The 14,620-nt window shown below is 48.9% G+C and overlaps 1 protein-coding gene across 1 annotated transcript in view; it reads left to right on the top strand.

The window, feature by feature from the left end:
* Positions 1-803: 803 nt before the first annotated feature.
* GFRA4 (GDNF family receptor alpha 4) overlaps positions 804-14,620 on the top strand; it is a gene marked incomplete at its 3' end in the record, with an annotated part of 72,269 nt that continues 58,452 nt past the window's right edge. The window contains exon 1 of the mRNA XM_080343769.1: positions 804-1,662. Within this exon, the coding sequence (XP_080199895.1) occupies positions 1,623-1,662 (40 nt within the window). The 5' untranslated portion in view covers positions 804-1,622. The remainder of the gene's footprint in view (positions 1,663-14,620) is intronic.

Below are 14,620 nucleotides of genomic sequence, written 5' to 3'. Positions count from 1 at the left end.
TGAATCATCAAAGGAGCCTCTGTGTTAACAAGAGAGACAGAGGAGACATGGAAGGACAAGGAGAAGAGAGAAGGAAAGGAAAGGAAAGGAAAGGAAAGGAAAGGAAAGGAAAGGAAAGGAAAGGAAAGGAAAGGAAAGGAAGGAAAGGAGGAAACCTTTGAAAGGTCAAGCCTGCATTATGAGCAGGGACAGAGGTTGCCATGTTCATGGGGTCCTGACTTGGGAATGAGGCTTCTAAGTCCACTGGTCTTTTACTTGCCAGGTGAACCTGAAGACATCGCTTCACATTTTGTGTCTCAGCTACTCCATGCATGAAATGGAGGTAGTGGAAAATGATGCTCAACCATCATAAAGATAAAGAAGCCAGGCTCTGCTGTTTGGCTTGCTAAAAGAGAGTCAGCTGCTGGGACACGGGAATTAAAGATGCGGGAGGCCAGGAGGTGTGAGAAGCACAAGGGGACGATGCTGAGGCACCTCTTGCAGGGTCTGGATGGATTCAGTGTGCCATGTGGAAGGAGGTGTGGGGACCTGGCTGGAGGGTTATAGAATTATAGAATAGTTTGGGTTGGAAGGGACATTCAAAGCTCATGTAGTCCCACCCCTGCCATGAGCAGGGACATCTTCACCAGCTCAGGTTGCTCAGAGCCCCGTCCAGCCTGGCCTGGGATGTCTCAGGGATGGTTCATCCACCACCTCTCTGGACAACCTGGGCCAGGCTCTCACCACCCTCAATGTCAAAAATGTCTTTCTCATGTCTAGCCTGAGGATTTAGAAGGTGATCACGTTGCAGGGGATTAATGGAAGGCATCATGGCTGGGAAGGGTGGTAGGATGTGGCCCAGGACTTCAGGGCTGTGTCTATATTATTGAACGGTCAAGACCAGGATACAGATCCCAGGGGGAGCACCCTGTCTGAGGTCGCCAAGAGGTGGGGGTGTGTGGGATGCTGAGACCCTCCAGGAGGACAACGAGGGGAGAAAGAAGACATCCTGCGGCTGGAAGGGATGAACGGGGTCATGCCCTGGGGTGCCCAAGACGAGTTGCTGCGGGCTGGGGGAGATCCCCCACCCTCGGGGCCTGGGCTGCGGGGCCGGGGAGGCGGGGAGGAGCGGGGCCGGGCCGTCAAGCCCCTCCCCGCGGGGCCGCGGCCGCGGAGAGGCGGGGGCGGCAGCGGAGCCAGCCCGGGGAAGGCAGCGAGGGCTGCCCGGCCGCTCGGGCACGGCGGAACCTGCGCCCCCGCGGACAGAAGTTTGCTGCTGAAAAAAATAAAAAAATTAAAAAAAAAAAAAAGAGGAGAAAAAAATTAATAATAAGAATAAAAAATAAAATAATAATAATAAAAAAAGCAAAGAAGAGGCCCCCTCCGCAGCTGCTTCCAGGAGGGATGAGGCGAAGAGCGGCCGGCGGGAGCCCGGCTGTGGGCACGACCCGGGGCCGGAGCGGGGCTGCGCCGGCTGCGGTGTGAGCGATCGGCCCGGGGAGGGCCGGGCCGGGCCGGCGGGGACGCCTCCCGCCCTGCCCAGCCTCCGCGCATCCTCCGGCACCGCCGTGCCGAGCCGTGCCGGGCCAGTGGGTCCGAGCCGTGCCGAGTCGGTGTGATCCGAACCGTTGTCGAGCGGTAGGATGAAGGGCATCGCCTACTTCTGCACCCTGATCCTCCTGGGTGAGTAGCGCGGCGGGACGGGGAACGGTGAGGGGGGGATACAACTTTATGCTGGGGTTTGCTTGCGGGGACATTTCGGCCACTCCCGAGCACGGAAGGTCTCCCCCTCCCCAGCACCCCAGGAGCACGGGCAAGCCCTGGGGCAGCATCACCCATGGGGTAGCATCACCCTTGGGGTGGCATCACCCAGCTTTCCGTTGTCTCCTTTGCTCTGGACCCAAGCGCTGGGATCTTTTCCTGCTGTCACTCCGGATAGTCCTGTTTGCCGCGGAAATGGCTAAATTAACGCAGGGAATTAAGGCACTTCTTGCTGGTGAAGAGGAGCTTGGAGGGATAGGTTTGGGAAGGGGGGAGGCAGATTTTGCACGGCGTCGGGAGACCCAGGGTGGTGGTGAAGCTGGAAAATGTCGGGGTTTCGCGCTTGGTGGGACTGGGCTGGCAGCCCCAGCTCTCCCTCTGTTCTGTGTAGCACCGTGCACCGTGTCCTGAGCGGTGTGTCTGTCTGTGTGCTCAGCGCTTCCAGCTGCAGATTTCTTCTCACCCACCTAAAACTCGGCTGTCCTCAGGGCTTTTTTTTGTTCCCCACGGGGAGTGGGGGGCTAAGCACCCCAGGTGTCTCCCCCCATCCCTCTGCGAGCTCTAAAGACAGCCCTCGCCCACTGCCGCGGGTGGGAGATGCCATCCCCCGTGGGATGCCGCCCTATCCGCGGGGATGTGGTTTGCAGCATCCCGCTCGCATCCCGCTTCTCCCGAGCTCCGGAGCAGACCGTTCTCCTGCCCGCAATTCCCCGGGGTCCCCAGGTACCCGGGGAGAACCGCGAGTGAAGGGGCTGCAGCCCGGCTGGGAGCCGCCTCTCCGCCTGCCCTTGCCTGCATGCAACCCCGACAGCTCCCTTTAGGGTATTTTTGTGCCCTTCCTTGTGTTTCTTTGAGAGAGCAAATCCAAGAATGAGTCTGTATTTAAATAGCAAAGGCTGTGGGGAAGCAGGGGGGAGGATGCAGCGGTCCTGTTCGGGTAGGCACCGGGGGAGGAAAAGGTCTTGGGGTGTATGGAAGTGGCTGGGACATCCCGGTCCACCCGGTATGGTCGGGCCCTGCCTCCTCTGCACCCCGAGCATCCCTGCTGTGCACCCACCCCCTGGGGAAGACCCCCAGCAGGTTCTTCCCTCGATGGGGAAGGCTTTGTATGAGCTCCAGGTAACTCATTTTGCCGGCTCTCCTTGTCACTAGATGTCAGCAGCTGCAACTCTTGCAAGTTCCAAAGGCGGGGGAAGTAGGGGGGTAATTCGACCCCCCAAGAGGGACCATCTCCCGCCAGGGAGTGCTTTGCTCTAGGGGTTTGGAGGAGCACCGGGACCTGGACATGTCCCACGCTGGGATGGTTCCTGCTTTGGAGAGGCTGGAGTTGTGTCCTGGGCTGGGGGACGTCTCAGCCTCTCTCAGAGCCAGAGATTTTTCCTACAAGGCTCACAGGGCTTCTGAGTGGGAGCCCAGGTCTCTGCAGGATCCATTTTCCAAATGGTTCAGATTGACTGACTTGCTGATTGACTGTCTGATTGACTGACTGGTGGACTGATTGATTTTTCTCTAGAGAAAGTGGACTTAAAGAAAAGAGCAAATGGCCAGCTCTCCCTTGTCAGCAATGCAATTGGCAATAGCAGGCAGGTGCTAAGGGTACTCTCATCGCCTCTGGTCCAAGCCAGAGCAAAGCCATCAGCTAGTATTCACCTTTTGGTTTTCTGATCTTGAGGGCTCCAGCAGGACCTTTTCATCTCCAAACTGGCATTTGACCCCCTGCAGGCTCAGCACCATCCCGGCAGATGCCATCCAGTGTCCTCAGCTTGCACTGTAGGTATTTTCTAGATGTTTATGTCATGGATGGATGAGGGCTGCTCATTTAGATGTGTCTGGGGAGATCCCCTGCAGGGATCGAGGATGCTGGGATGGAGACAGCAGCCTCTGCAGCTGCAAGCACGGCATTGGAACAGGCTGTCCAGGGCAGTGGTGGAGTCACCATCCCCGGAGGGGTTGGACAGACATGGAGATGAGGTTCTCAGGGACATGGGGCAGTGCCAGGGGTGGGGGAATGGTCAGACTTAATGATCTTGAGTGTCTCTTCCAACCAAAATAATTCTATGATTCCCAGCTTCATCCACGCTGGTTGCACAGAATGTGGACTGCAGTGTGAGCGCTTTGGTTTTTGTGTGTGTGTCCCCTGTGACATTTTTTGGGATGATCCCGGGTGGAAGAGGCAGGTTTGGAGAAATCAGAGCTCTCTGAGGTGGGACTAGGCAGCATCACCATCATCCAGCCTGGTCAGAGAGCTCCTGCTGTCACTTCATACCCAGCTCCCTGGTGGCACAGGCTGAACCAGAACAGACAACTGATACAGTCAAACATGTTTTTTCTTTCCCCTCAACCACTTTTCAGACAGATCAACACCCTGATCTGTCTCACCGTCAGCTACATGGATACCAGTGTCAGAGGAAAGGATAGAAAAGGAGCACAGAGCTGGGGACAGGGACATGGCCTTGGGGAAGTTCATTGCTGCCTCAGTGTCCCCTGGTGTTTGCTTGCACCTGTGATATTGGCTAGAAATCCCACCCACAGGACTGTGGTGATGCATTCAGGAAGACTTTATGGAAAATCAATGCTCTAGAAAGCACTGATATAATTAAATATAAAGAATATAATTAATTTTACAAGGACACTAGGTTACACCTGTAAGCAGCCCCCAAAGCATCGCCTATCCCCGTGCAGCTTTCAGAGGACACATCAGTCCCTCCGCTAACAATATAATAATTAAAAGATGGAAATTAAAATCTGGGCTGAGGTTGAAAGCAGTAAGTTTTCTGTGAATTCCCCATGGGACCAAGAGTCATTTCTGGCCCATTGCGATGGAGGGCAGGACCCTGCGATGGCATCTGGGTTGTCTTCTGCCACCAACTGCCACGTCTACCTGGCAGATTTTACTGCGCTTAGTCGTTAGTGTAATTTCTGGCATATGTTTCCCACAGGCTCTTCACAGGTGCAATCAAACACAAGAGATCGTCTGGCAGATTTTTCACCTGGTTGGGGAACTCAGATCCCAGGGGGAGAGCAAAAAAATCTCTCTTGAAAAATGCATCTGTGTGTATGAGAGGGGAAAGTGCTCCTTAAATTAGTGCCTTTGTCAGTTCTGACAGGAACAATCCGTTATTTGCATCAATAAGAATGTGGTATTTATGTCTCTCTGTACTGGTGTGGAGAAGAATAAAACTTGTCCCTCAACAGGCTGTCCTAAAACACTGTGAAATTCCTCTCAAGGATCTCGTCCCACCCAAAAACATTTTTTGCAGAGCTCTGGAGACTTAAATAGTAATTACTGCTGGGTAAAAATTAGTACTAGTTAAGTCTAATAATTAGTATGAATTACTGTGAATAGTGTTTTATTTTGCCTTTGGAGACAGAAATGTCTTCTCTGCTCTCCTGGCAATTTTCACAGATGTCTTCTATTGTGCCTGAAATTCCCTTCATCATTTTCACATGAGACTCGTTCATTTTCCTGACTTTCCACTTGGTCATTTTTAAACGTGACTCTTAATGTCGCTAAAGTTTTCCACCCTTCAATCAAAATACTCTGTCACAAAGATATCCATGATTTCTTTTTCCTTCCAGTGGACTTTATATTCAGTTTGCTTCCTTAAAAAAAAAATCACCTCTTTCTTCTCAACCTAAAAGTGGAAGAGGACAAATTCAAATGAAGTTCTCCTGCTAAAACATCTTTTTTAGAAGGACACATTTCATTGAAAAAATAAAAAGGAACAAAACTATGAAAAGCTTGTTCCTGTCAATCTTCAGTTCGGTACAGCTCCCTTGTTTCAAATGCATCTGTCAAAATCCCCTCTGGTTACACCTCCTGGCAGTGAACTTCAAGCCTGGATGGACTGATGGTGGGAGCTGTGTCATAGTTGGTGGGGGAGTAGGGCTGAGAAGATATTGCCACCATTTCATGTGGACTTCCATCATCTCTTTTGGCCGTCACAGATTTAAAGGTTCAAATATGGGGATGTTGGGGCTGGACTCCTGGTGAAAGCAGAGTGGAAATAAATGGTTGAGAGGGTGAGTTTGGGGACGTGGATGGCAAGTGGAGCCATGAATGGGCATTATGTCCTGGAGATGGAAAAGGAGGAAAACCAAGTTTGGTGTCACCTGGAGGGTTGTGCATCCAGGAGTGGGTTGTGGTGGTCAAGCTGATGCAGGACAAGGACCAAGGACTGTTTTATGGAGAGCAGAAACAGTTTCCAGAAGGTGAAGCCACCATTTTTCATGGCGTAACGAGAACCCGAGGCTGCCACAGGGAAGAAAAACGAGTGTAGAGGAAGGATAGCCATCTTCTAAAATCACATCACATTTAAAATACCTGTGACGTCTCCAGGATTTAGGTCTAATAATACGTGATGCCACACCTGGCTGTTGCTGAGCTCTAGTGAGCCTGGTAAGTGTTAAGAAAGGTTGCTATCTCTATGAATATTTCCAAGTATCTCTCTGCATCTTACAGAATCTGAGCTGGTAAGAAGCTCTACCCCAGCTGCAGATGTGTCTTGAGGGTCCTTCGGGCACTTAATGGTGACACATCTTTCCCTGCCGCTGGGAATGGTGTCCATGGAAGGTGCAGGGCATGGCCAAACCTTTGGTGTGTCCTCAGAGCCTGGACATCTCATGCACTCTCTGGCCCATCCCTGACTGGGATTCATCTGCCTGCAGCAGGTGGCTTGAAGGAATAAATGACCTCACGAGATGGAGCCTGAATAAATGTCCCTGTGGCCTTGGCCCACTGCTTGACTGTCATTGAATAGAATCATAGAATAGTTTGGGTTGGAAAGCACCTTCAGAACTCCCCCAGTGCCCCCCCTGCCATGACAGGGACATCTTCACCAGCTCAGGTTGCTCAGAGCCCCGTCCAGCCTGGCCTGGGATGTCTCCAGGGATGGTTCATCCACCACCTCTCTGGCCAACCTGGGCCAGGCTCTCACCACCCTCAGGGACAACAATTTCTTCCTCATGTCCAGCCTGAATCTTCCTCCTTTAGTTTAAAACCATCACCCCTTGTCCTATCCCAACAGGCCCTGCTGAAAAGTCTGTCCCTATCTTTCTTATCACTCCCTTTTAAATACAGAAGGGCCGTAATAAGGTCTCCCCAGAACTTCTCTTCTCCAGGCTGAATAAATTCAACTCTCTGTCCTCACGGGGAAAAAGTGTTTCCCTGTATTCCATCAGACTAGATGTGTATTCCCCAGTTCAAAACTGCATTGGCCATATCCTATCACTCTTGAGTCTCCTCTCCTTTCACCTCCCTTCATGCAAATCTCTCTTCTTCCTCCACAGTGCACGTGTTCCTCTTTCTCCCCAAAGCCATCTGGGAAGCAGTTTGCATGAAAGATGTAGTAAAAAGGGTTGTGCTGCGGTTTTGATTTATTGAATCCAACTGGAAAATCCTGTCTGTGATACCTTTTCTTGCTGAGTGTTTTGACAGAGTTATTCACAGCACTCCCCAAGCTACTGCTGACATATGGGTTGGGAGGGTCGTTTTGACACTCAAGTGCAGGCAGCTGGTTTGAAGTTTATGGGTCCAGTTTATTGAGGAGAAAGGACTGGGGCAGGTTTTCTGGTGCTTCTTCCAAAAGCAGGATCGAATTGCTCGTCTTTCATACATCACCAGGCTAAGCCATCTATTCTTTGCCGCCAAGGGGATGACAGTCCACTTTGGGATGGGATTTTAAACGGATCCAGATGAGAGGAGGATAACAAAAATGACCCGAGTCTGGCACAGCTCTGCTGGGAGGACAGGCTGAGAGAGTTGGGGTGTTCAGCTGGGGAAGAGAAGCTTTGGGGAGATCTGATTGTGGCCTTTCCGGACTTAAAAGGGTCGATAAGAAAGATGGGGACAGACTTTTGAGCAGGGCCTGTTGTGATAGGATAAGGTTGTAAACTAAAGGAGGGAGATTCAGGTTAGACATAAGAAATGGTTGGCCCTGAGTGTGGTGAGAGCCTGGCCCAGGTTGGCCAGAGAGGTGGTGGCTGAACCATCCCTGAGACATCCCAGGCCAGGCTGGACGGGGCTCTGAGCAACCTGAGCTGGTGAAGATGTCCCTGTCATGGCAGGGGGGGCACTGGGGGAGCTGGGAAGGGCCCTTCAACCCAAACTGTTCTGTTTCTAAAAGGTTGCAAGTTAAGACCAGAGAAACTGGTAGGTTTTGTTTTCCTCCTCTCTGCCTGTTGCTTGTACAATGAAGAAAAAAGCCAAACACATAATTGAAGTCAAGACTTAATGTTTCTGTCCGAGCTGTAGACTTTGACTGTAAGTGGTCCATGCTCTAGAGTTCCTGTCTGAATGATGTGAGGTTTCTGGAGACTCAGAGCTGGACTGGACACAGAAAATGCTCAGGACAGGTCTATGGAGAGCTCCAGGGTGCCTTCAGAGAGGGCAAATTGTACACAATCTCTGCAAAATATCAGTTTTTCCTTCAAGCTTTGCATCACACAAGGCTCTCTGATGCCTCTGCAACAGCCACCTGGGAAATCCCATCATCCTTGATTAATCAGAGCAAAGGAAACACAGGGCAGCTACAGCCTCCTGGGACAGGAGCCTTCATTTAGATGATGGCTGTGAATTTTTTGGAGCAAACCTGGTGTCTGGGCCACCACTTGTGCAGGGTTTGTGTTACCCTGTCCGTGAGAGTTTTGCATGAACAGTCAAATCGATTGTAAATTATTTTGAATTTCTTAATTAACCTCTTACTGTGGCAGCTTTTATTGAATACTTTGCTCTTCTTTATTTTTTTTTCCTTTTGCTACCCATACTGGACCCTTTACAACTATAACCTTCACCACGATTATAACTTGAATTTTCTTTCTGTCCATTGCTCATGTATATCACCCCTAATTGGTGTCCAGGACCTGTAAACCGGCTCCCCAAGTGCTGGCTGTAGATGCAATTGTTTAACTTGCAGTTTACATCTCCCCTTCTTCAGACCTGCCCCAGGGAGAAAAGCTGGGAGGAAACTTCTCAGAGTAACCTGTCTCTGTGGTGTTAGATAAACAAGTCTTAATAACAGGCTGGGTATTGCTTCTGAGATTTTAACTTCTGTGCATGTAAAGAAAAACGCGTCTCCCCATGACAGCCTTTCACGGCAATATCTCTCAGATATTTTACAGCTGACTCGGTTACCTGCAATGTGGAAATAGGTAGCAGATGTCTCCTGTAGCACCGCGCATTTTTTCCTTTGTTGGTGTCTGTGTTTTCCTTTGATGTTCGGCATGTACAGCAGAAGGCACCTTAAAAAGACGTTGCAAGGCATGAGGCAACATAAATCCATGTACACGGAATCTTCTGTAATAAAGGCTGCGGGTGAGGACGACGTGTTTGCCATCTACTAATGGAGAGGAGAGCAAACCAGCATGCTGAATTATTAGACAGGGCTTGGAATGAATCAAAGCCAGTTGACCTGTTTGTGTAAAGCCCCAGACAAGGCTGAGTTTGTCTAAGTGTTTCCTCTGCACGGTGAGGAATTACACTCCTCCTTGCGAGGGTTAGTTGATTTATGCCCCCGATCTGACACATGAGTTATAGCAATTTCACGGTAGGTCTTTTTTCTTTTTCTTTCTTTTTTTTCCCTTCCTCTTGGTAAGATAACATTACCCAGCGAAGCTGCTTGAGGAACAACCTGCACACCTTGGTCTGGCTGTCACTGCCACATCATCTTTTGGAGAGAGGGCACGGTCAGGGTCATCTCAGCTGAGCTTCCCTTCCAGTGTGCGAAAAAATGCTTGGAGGGTCATGGTGCTCACAACCTATAAATACCTTCAGGGTAATGTAAAGAATTCATTCTCCACCTTACAGGGAGCTGGAATGAGGCAGAGGGAAGAGGAACTTGAGCTGTGCATTAGGAAGAAAAGCTTTGCTGTGAACCAGGACAACATCTGATCAATTAAATCACAGAATCATAGAATCATTTTGACTGGAAGAGACCCTCAGGATCACTGAGTCCAACCATAACCTTACTCCAGCACTAAACTATGTTCCTAAGAACCTCATCTAAAGGAATGGGGAAGGGCAAGTTGCCCTTTAGGACAATGATGGGATCGATTGGAGGCTTGTTGGGCTTCGTAGGCATTAGCAAACCTTATAACCATAAGGTGTGTTGCCCCAAGCAACCCCTGAAAGGTGGTTTCATTAGATTGCCTCGAATTTCCCTATTTGATTGGAAATCTCGTCCCCTTTTTTTGTGATGATTTAGGATGCTGATTGCAGAGAAAAAATGAATGAAATGTCCTGAGACCCAGACAAGGAACCTCCTCTAGGATCCAGCCTTGTGGAGCTCTCCTGCTGTTCTGGGGAAAAGATCAGGAATTGTGTTAAACTTGCAACATGAGACTTCTCCATCAGGGCCAGAAGGTGTGGGAAGGGAACAGTGGAGAAGGTCCCGAGCTGATTCTGGTCTGGAGGTGGGAAGTGGAGGAGAAAAGGTTCCTGAGAGACTGGACTGAAGACGCAGATAGAATCATAGGATCACTTTGGTTGCAAAAGATCCTCAAGATCATCGAGTCCAACCATAACCCACCCCTGGCACTGCCCCATGTCCCTGAGAACCTCATGCCCGTCTGTCCAGCCCTCCAGGGATGGTGACTCCAGCACTGCCCTGGGCAGCCTGTTCCAATGCCCCACAGCCCTTTGGGGAATAAATTGGTCCCCACATCCAACCTCAGCTTCCCCTGGCGCAACTTGAGGCCGTTTCGTCTGCTCCTGGCGCTTGTTCCTGGGGAGCAGAGCCCGACCCCCCTGGCTCCAAGCTCCTTTCAGGCAGTTCAGAGATCAGAAGGTCTCCCCTCAGCTCCTGTTCTCCAGGCTAAATGAACCTAAACAGGAGACACAGGAGCTGGGAGGAGGAAAGTGTGGGACCATGAAGGTCTGAGAACTATTCTGGAGCTGGGGAAGCCCTAAAGGTTGGATTTCCCCTCTCTACTAAAGATGATGTGAGTCTTGCAGGCAAAGTGCATGTGAAGTGACAGTTCAGGGACCCATCCATCAGTGAGGAGTGTGGAGGCATACGTGCTGGGTAAAGCAGCTTCAGAGTTACCACCCTCCTGGGACTAATGCAAGGAAATTTATCTCCCTCTCCTGATATTGCTTCATTCTTCCTCCCTACAGACCCAGCTTGGCCAATCCTGAATGTGTGCTGGAAAGCCTGTTAGTAATTAAGTACCTGACTCAAGGGGGTCCAGATCTCTAGTTGAGTTCGCTATATGCTATTGCATTGCCAATAAGCATTAATTTAAATTGAAAGGTCCAGAAAAAAAAAAAAAGCCCAACAAACAAAAAACCCAAACCCAAACAAACAAAAAACCCACAACGACAACAACCTAACAAACAAATGAGCAAAAAACCCCAAATAACAAAAAGGAATGCAGCAAACTCCCCCAAAAGTGCCTAATCAGCAGGTTGAATGTTGTCCCATGGGATTAGGAATCATGGCATCTGTTCCTGTATATCTCTCAGGTTTTGGAAAACGTTTCAGTATAAAATAAGGATATTTTTAAGGTAGGGGAATTATTGTGAGGCAGAACCAGGTGACAGCACAGCATTTGACCTGGGATATTGGTGCTTGTGTGAAGCAGCTAACTACAAGCTGGGATCAACATTTCTTATTGGCGTACGAGGAACAATGTCTTTTCGCAACACCTGCTGTGCACACAATCTACCGAGCTCTTATTTTGGAACTCAGGCAGGAACCGAATTCAAGTGCAGTAGCTGACTAATCTGCTCTGAAAATCTTCCCATATCCCCTACGCAGGGATCAGTGATCCTGCTTTGCGCTGGGATTAGAGATGTGCGGGGCTAAAGAGACAAGGCTGAATTCAGCGACGTGCCATAGGGACGGGAGCAGCCCTGGGGTGCAAAAAGTAAAAGGCCTTCAATAGAAGAGCAGGCTGGAAAACAGGAGCTCGTTTCCACGGAAAAATACTGGGCTTTTGGTACAATTTGGTTTCTGAACAACAGTGACAAATCAGGAATAGTAAAAATTGCAATAAAATATAGCGAGTGGAAAATAAAATGCTTATTGAGGGTAATTCAAGAGGAATAAAAACAAGGACTAAAACAAAGCCTCAGATGTTCTTGTTCTTTTACTTGTTTTTATCAAGAAAGCAGGAGTTGTTCCTCCAGGGGGACCCTGGACAAGAAGAGAAATGGACCCTGTTTCTCACTTGTCCCCTGCCCGGGCACCAGACAGGGATGGTCCCAGGAGGCTGCAGGAGATGCGTTTCCCATTTGTTTTTCACCTGGTTTTCTGAACTTTTCCTTGAAATTAGTGGAAAGAGGTTGGCAGGTCTAGATGTTCATTTACCATCTCCAGATTTGTGTTGTCTCCAAGGAGGGTGAAGCAAATCAAGGTGACAATTTTAGACCTTTCCTTGATTATGCTTTGCATTCAGTGAGATGAACCCCACCTAAGCCACCAAGGTTTCTTGTTCTCCAAAAGAGCAGCTGAGGATGGAGGGAGCAGTTGAGGAGCCATCATTTCAATGTGCTCACCACAGCCCCCCCCCCCGAAAAACCCCAAAAACAAAAAGGAAAAAAAAAAGAGAAAGATTAATTTAGTACTTTGTTTTTCTACTTGCAAACCCCAGATTTTCCCAGGGAATACATTTTCCCATGGTTAAAAGAGAAGGACAGAAATCTAATGGGAAATCTCCAACTGTTTCGTAGACCTGCTGGCTCTGGTCACACTGATGATCAGAAGTACCTGGAGTTGGTGACTCTGTTATGGGTCACACAGGCCACTCACCATTCCCAGGAGCCTTTTGAGCCATGGGAGTTTGGTTGCCAAACCTATCAAAATCCCTGAAGCGGTTTTGGCCATGGCCATGGCCATCTCCTGGGGACTGGTCAGGAGCTAGCACAAGCCAAGGACCAATCCTGGTGGGTTTGAAAGTGGTTGCTCTATTTTGAAGGGGAAGAGAGTTTAATAGCATGAATGAGGGAGTTCTGGGCCATTTAAACCAGCACCCTGAGTGTCCTCAATTAACTAACACAGGCACAGCACAAGACACCACCCTTACCCTCTCAGACACCCTCCGTTTCTCAGACAACCTGCAAACATTGGACAAATATGTTTCAGCTTCATCTCTTTCAACCCCCTACATTCATCTTCCTTTTGCCTGTTTCCAGATCAGAAGGCAGAATACTAACAATGGCATGAGATAATATAAAATAAATGATAGCGCTGACTAATTTGATCCAGAACAGATAAATTCCCCTGTTCTTAATGCATGCAGGTCTATTTAAACCCACATGAGCGTAGACCCGGCAAGGAACCGGAGATGTGCATACACAGAGTGAGTCCATCAGAAGTTTCTTGCAGAGCCTGTATGAGCTCTCAAGTGTCCTCTCCAACAGGCAAAGCCTTTATTGGCTTGCCATTGCAGTTAGCATGACCTCGTGAAAGATAAGACACATGAGAGGAGTCTGGGGAAGCTTGATTTATCCAAAGTTGAAAAGGGAAGAAAGACACAGGAGAGAACATGATCACACTCTATAAATACCTTCAAGGTAGCAGTGCAAGGAAAGGAAGAGGATTAGTCACACTTCTGTAAGACAGGGAGGGGAGACGAGAGAGCAACAGCGTGAAGCAGAGAAAGGAAAAGTTTTGAGTATTAGGAGAAAAATGTTTAGGCTATTTTTCTTTCTCATTTTTACTGGAAAAAGGAATTGAAAGGCCTCAGTTTGGGGTAAGATTGAGGTTCAATGCAATTTCTTCAGAAAGGTTTTGGGCATGAGGATTAAATGGTGCATTTATGTGCAGGGTCTGTAGATTCTAGGTGCATCCATGTACTAAAAAAGGGGCCTGTATATCCAAGACAACAACGGCACTAGGTGTAGGGTCATCCTTCTGCCTTGAACACTTGGAAATGAGGGTTGGCCAAAGTTCTTTCACTCCACCCTTTTTCCTGCACCCCATATATCCCACCCTCATGTTGAAGGTACCATGGAAAGATGATGCTGCTCAACCAAGGGTCTTAGTGGTCATTTGGCAGTAGAGCTGAGAGGTGGCTCAGTGATGGATGGTGAGTCTGGGTCAGTCAAGAGTCTTGGCTCTTGTTAATGGGTGATGAGGTGGCTCCTCCTCCTCCTCTCCGCTAAACCAGCCTTGCTCTTGGTGCTTTAGACCTGGCCTCACCATCTCCATGTCCAAAACTCACCGTGCTCCCAGAACACAAGACCTCCTGCCCTCAGACCTGGCACCATCCTCCCTGGAAATGGAGATGGGGAAGGCAGGAACTTCGATGTAACTTCCCTGAGGGCTGGTTCCAAGTCAGGCTTGGACAATTATTCTTACTGTCACCTTCCATTAAGCTGGGACTCAAAAGTGAGCGTTTTCCAAAAAATGTGTGTAGCTGCTGCCAAGATTTTTCCCTGTCTCCTCAAGCAAGTGCCAAGAACTCTTTCTTCTCATAACAAATCAACTAACCAAATATAGGTGTCCCTGGAGAAAACCTTTCAGGCTATTAAGAATTAATAAGCTGGTTAAACTCAAGGTAAACAAGCTAATAATGCTGTACTTCAGTCTGTGGTTTCCTGAGAAAAAGAATCTTGTGTATGTGTGTCAGTCTGTTCACCCCAAATAATTTTTGAGTCTCATGGCTGGGTCAGGTAGTTGTTATAGAAGTCTCAGAAGATGTTTGTATCTCACAAGTTGATGTGAAATTGGTGGTGGAAAAGGGAATGAGCTCCTAGTGTTGCCCACTGGTGGAAAAGTTAGTGAAGTTCATAGCAGAAAAGGGGCAAGTGAAAGGATATACAGATATCCAGGCTCCTTTTGTTCTGCTACTTATTTTTTCCCAGCTAAGCAGTAAAGTGTTTGATATAGATCTGTATAGAGCCAAAGAAACAGGTTCCTGGGACCATAAAGGCAGTAAG

The sequence above is a fragment of the Nesoenas mayeri genome (genome assembly GCF_963082525.1).
Source record: "Nesoenas mayeri genome assembly, chromosome: 4".
NCBI lineage: Eukaryota > Metazoa > Chordata > Aves > Columbiformes > Columbidae > Nesoenas > Nesoenas mayeri.
This window is presented reverse-complemented; position numbering and strand designations above follow the sequence as displayed.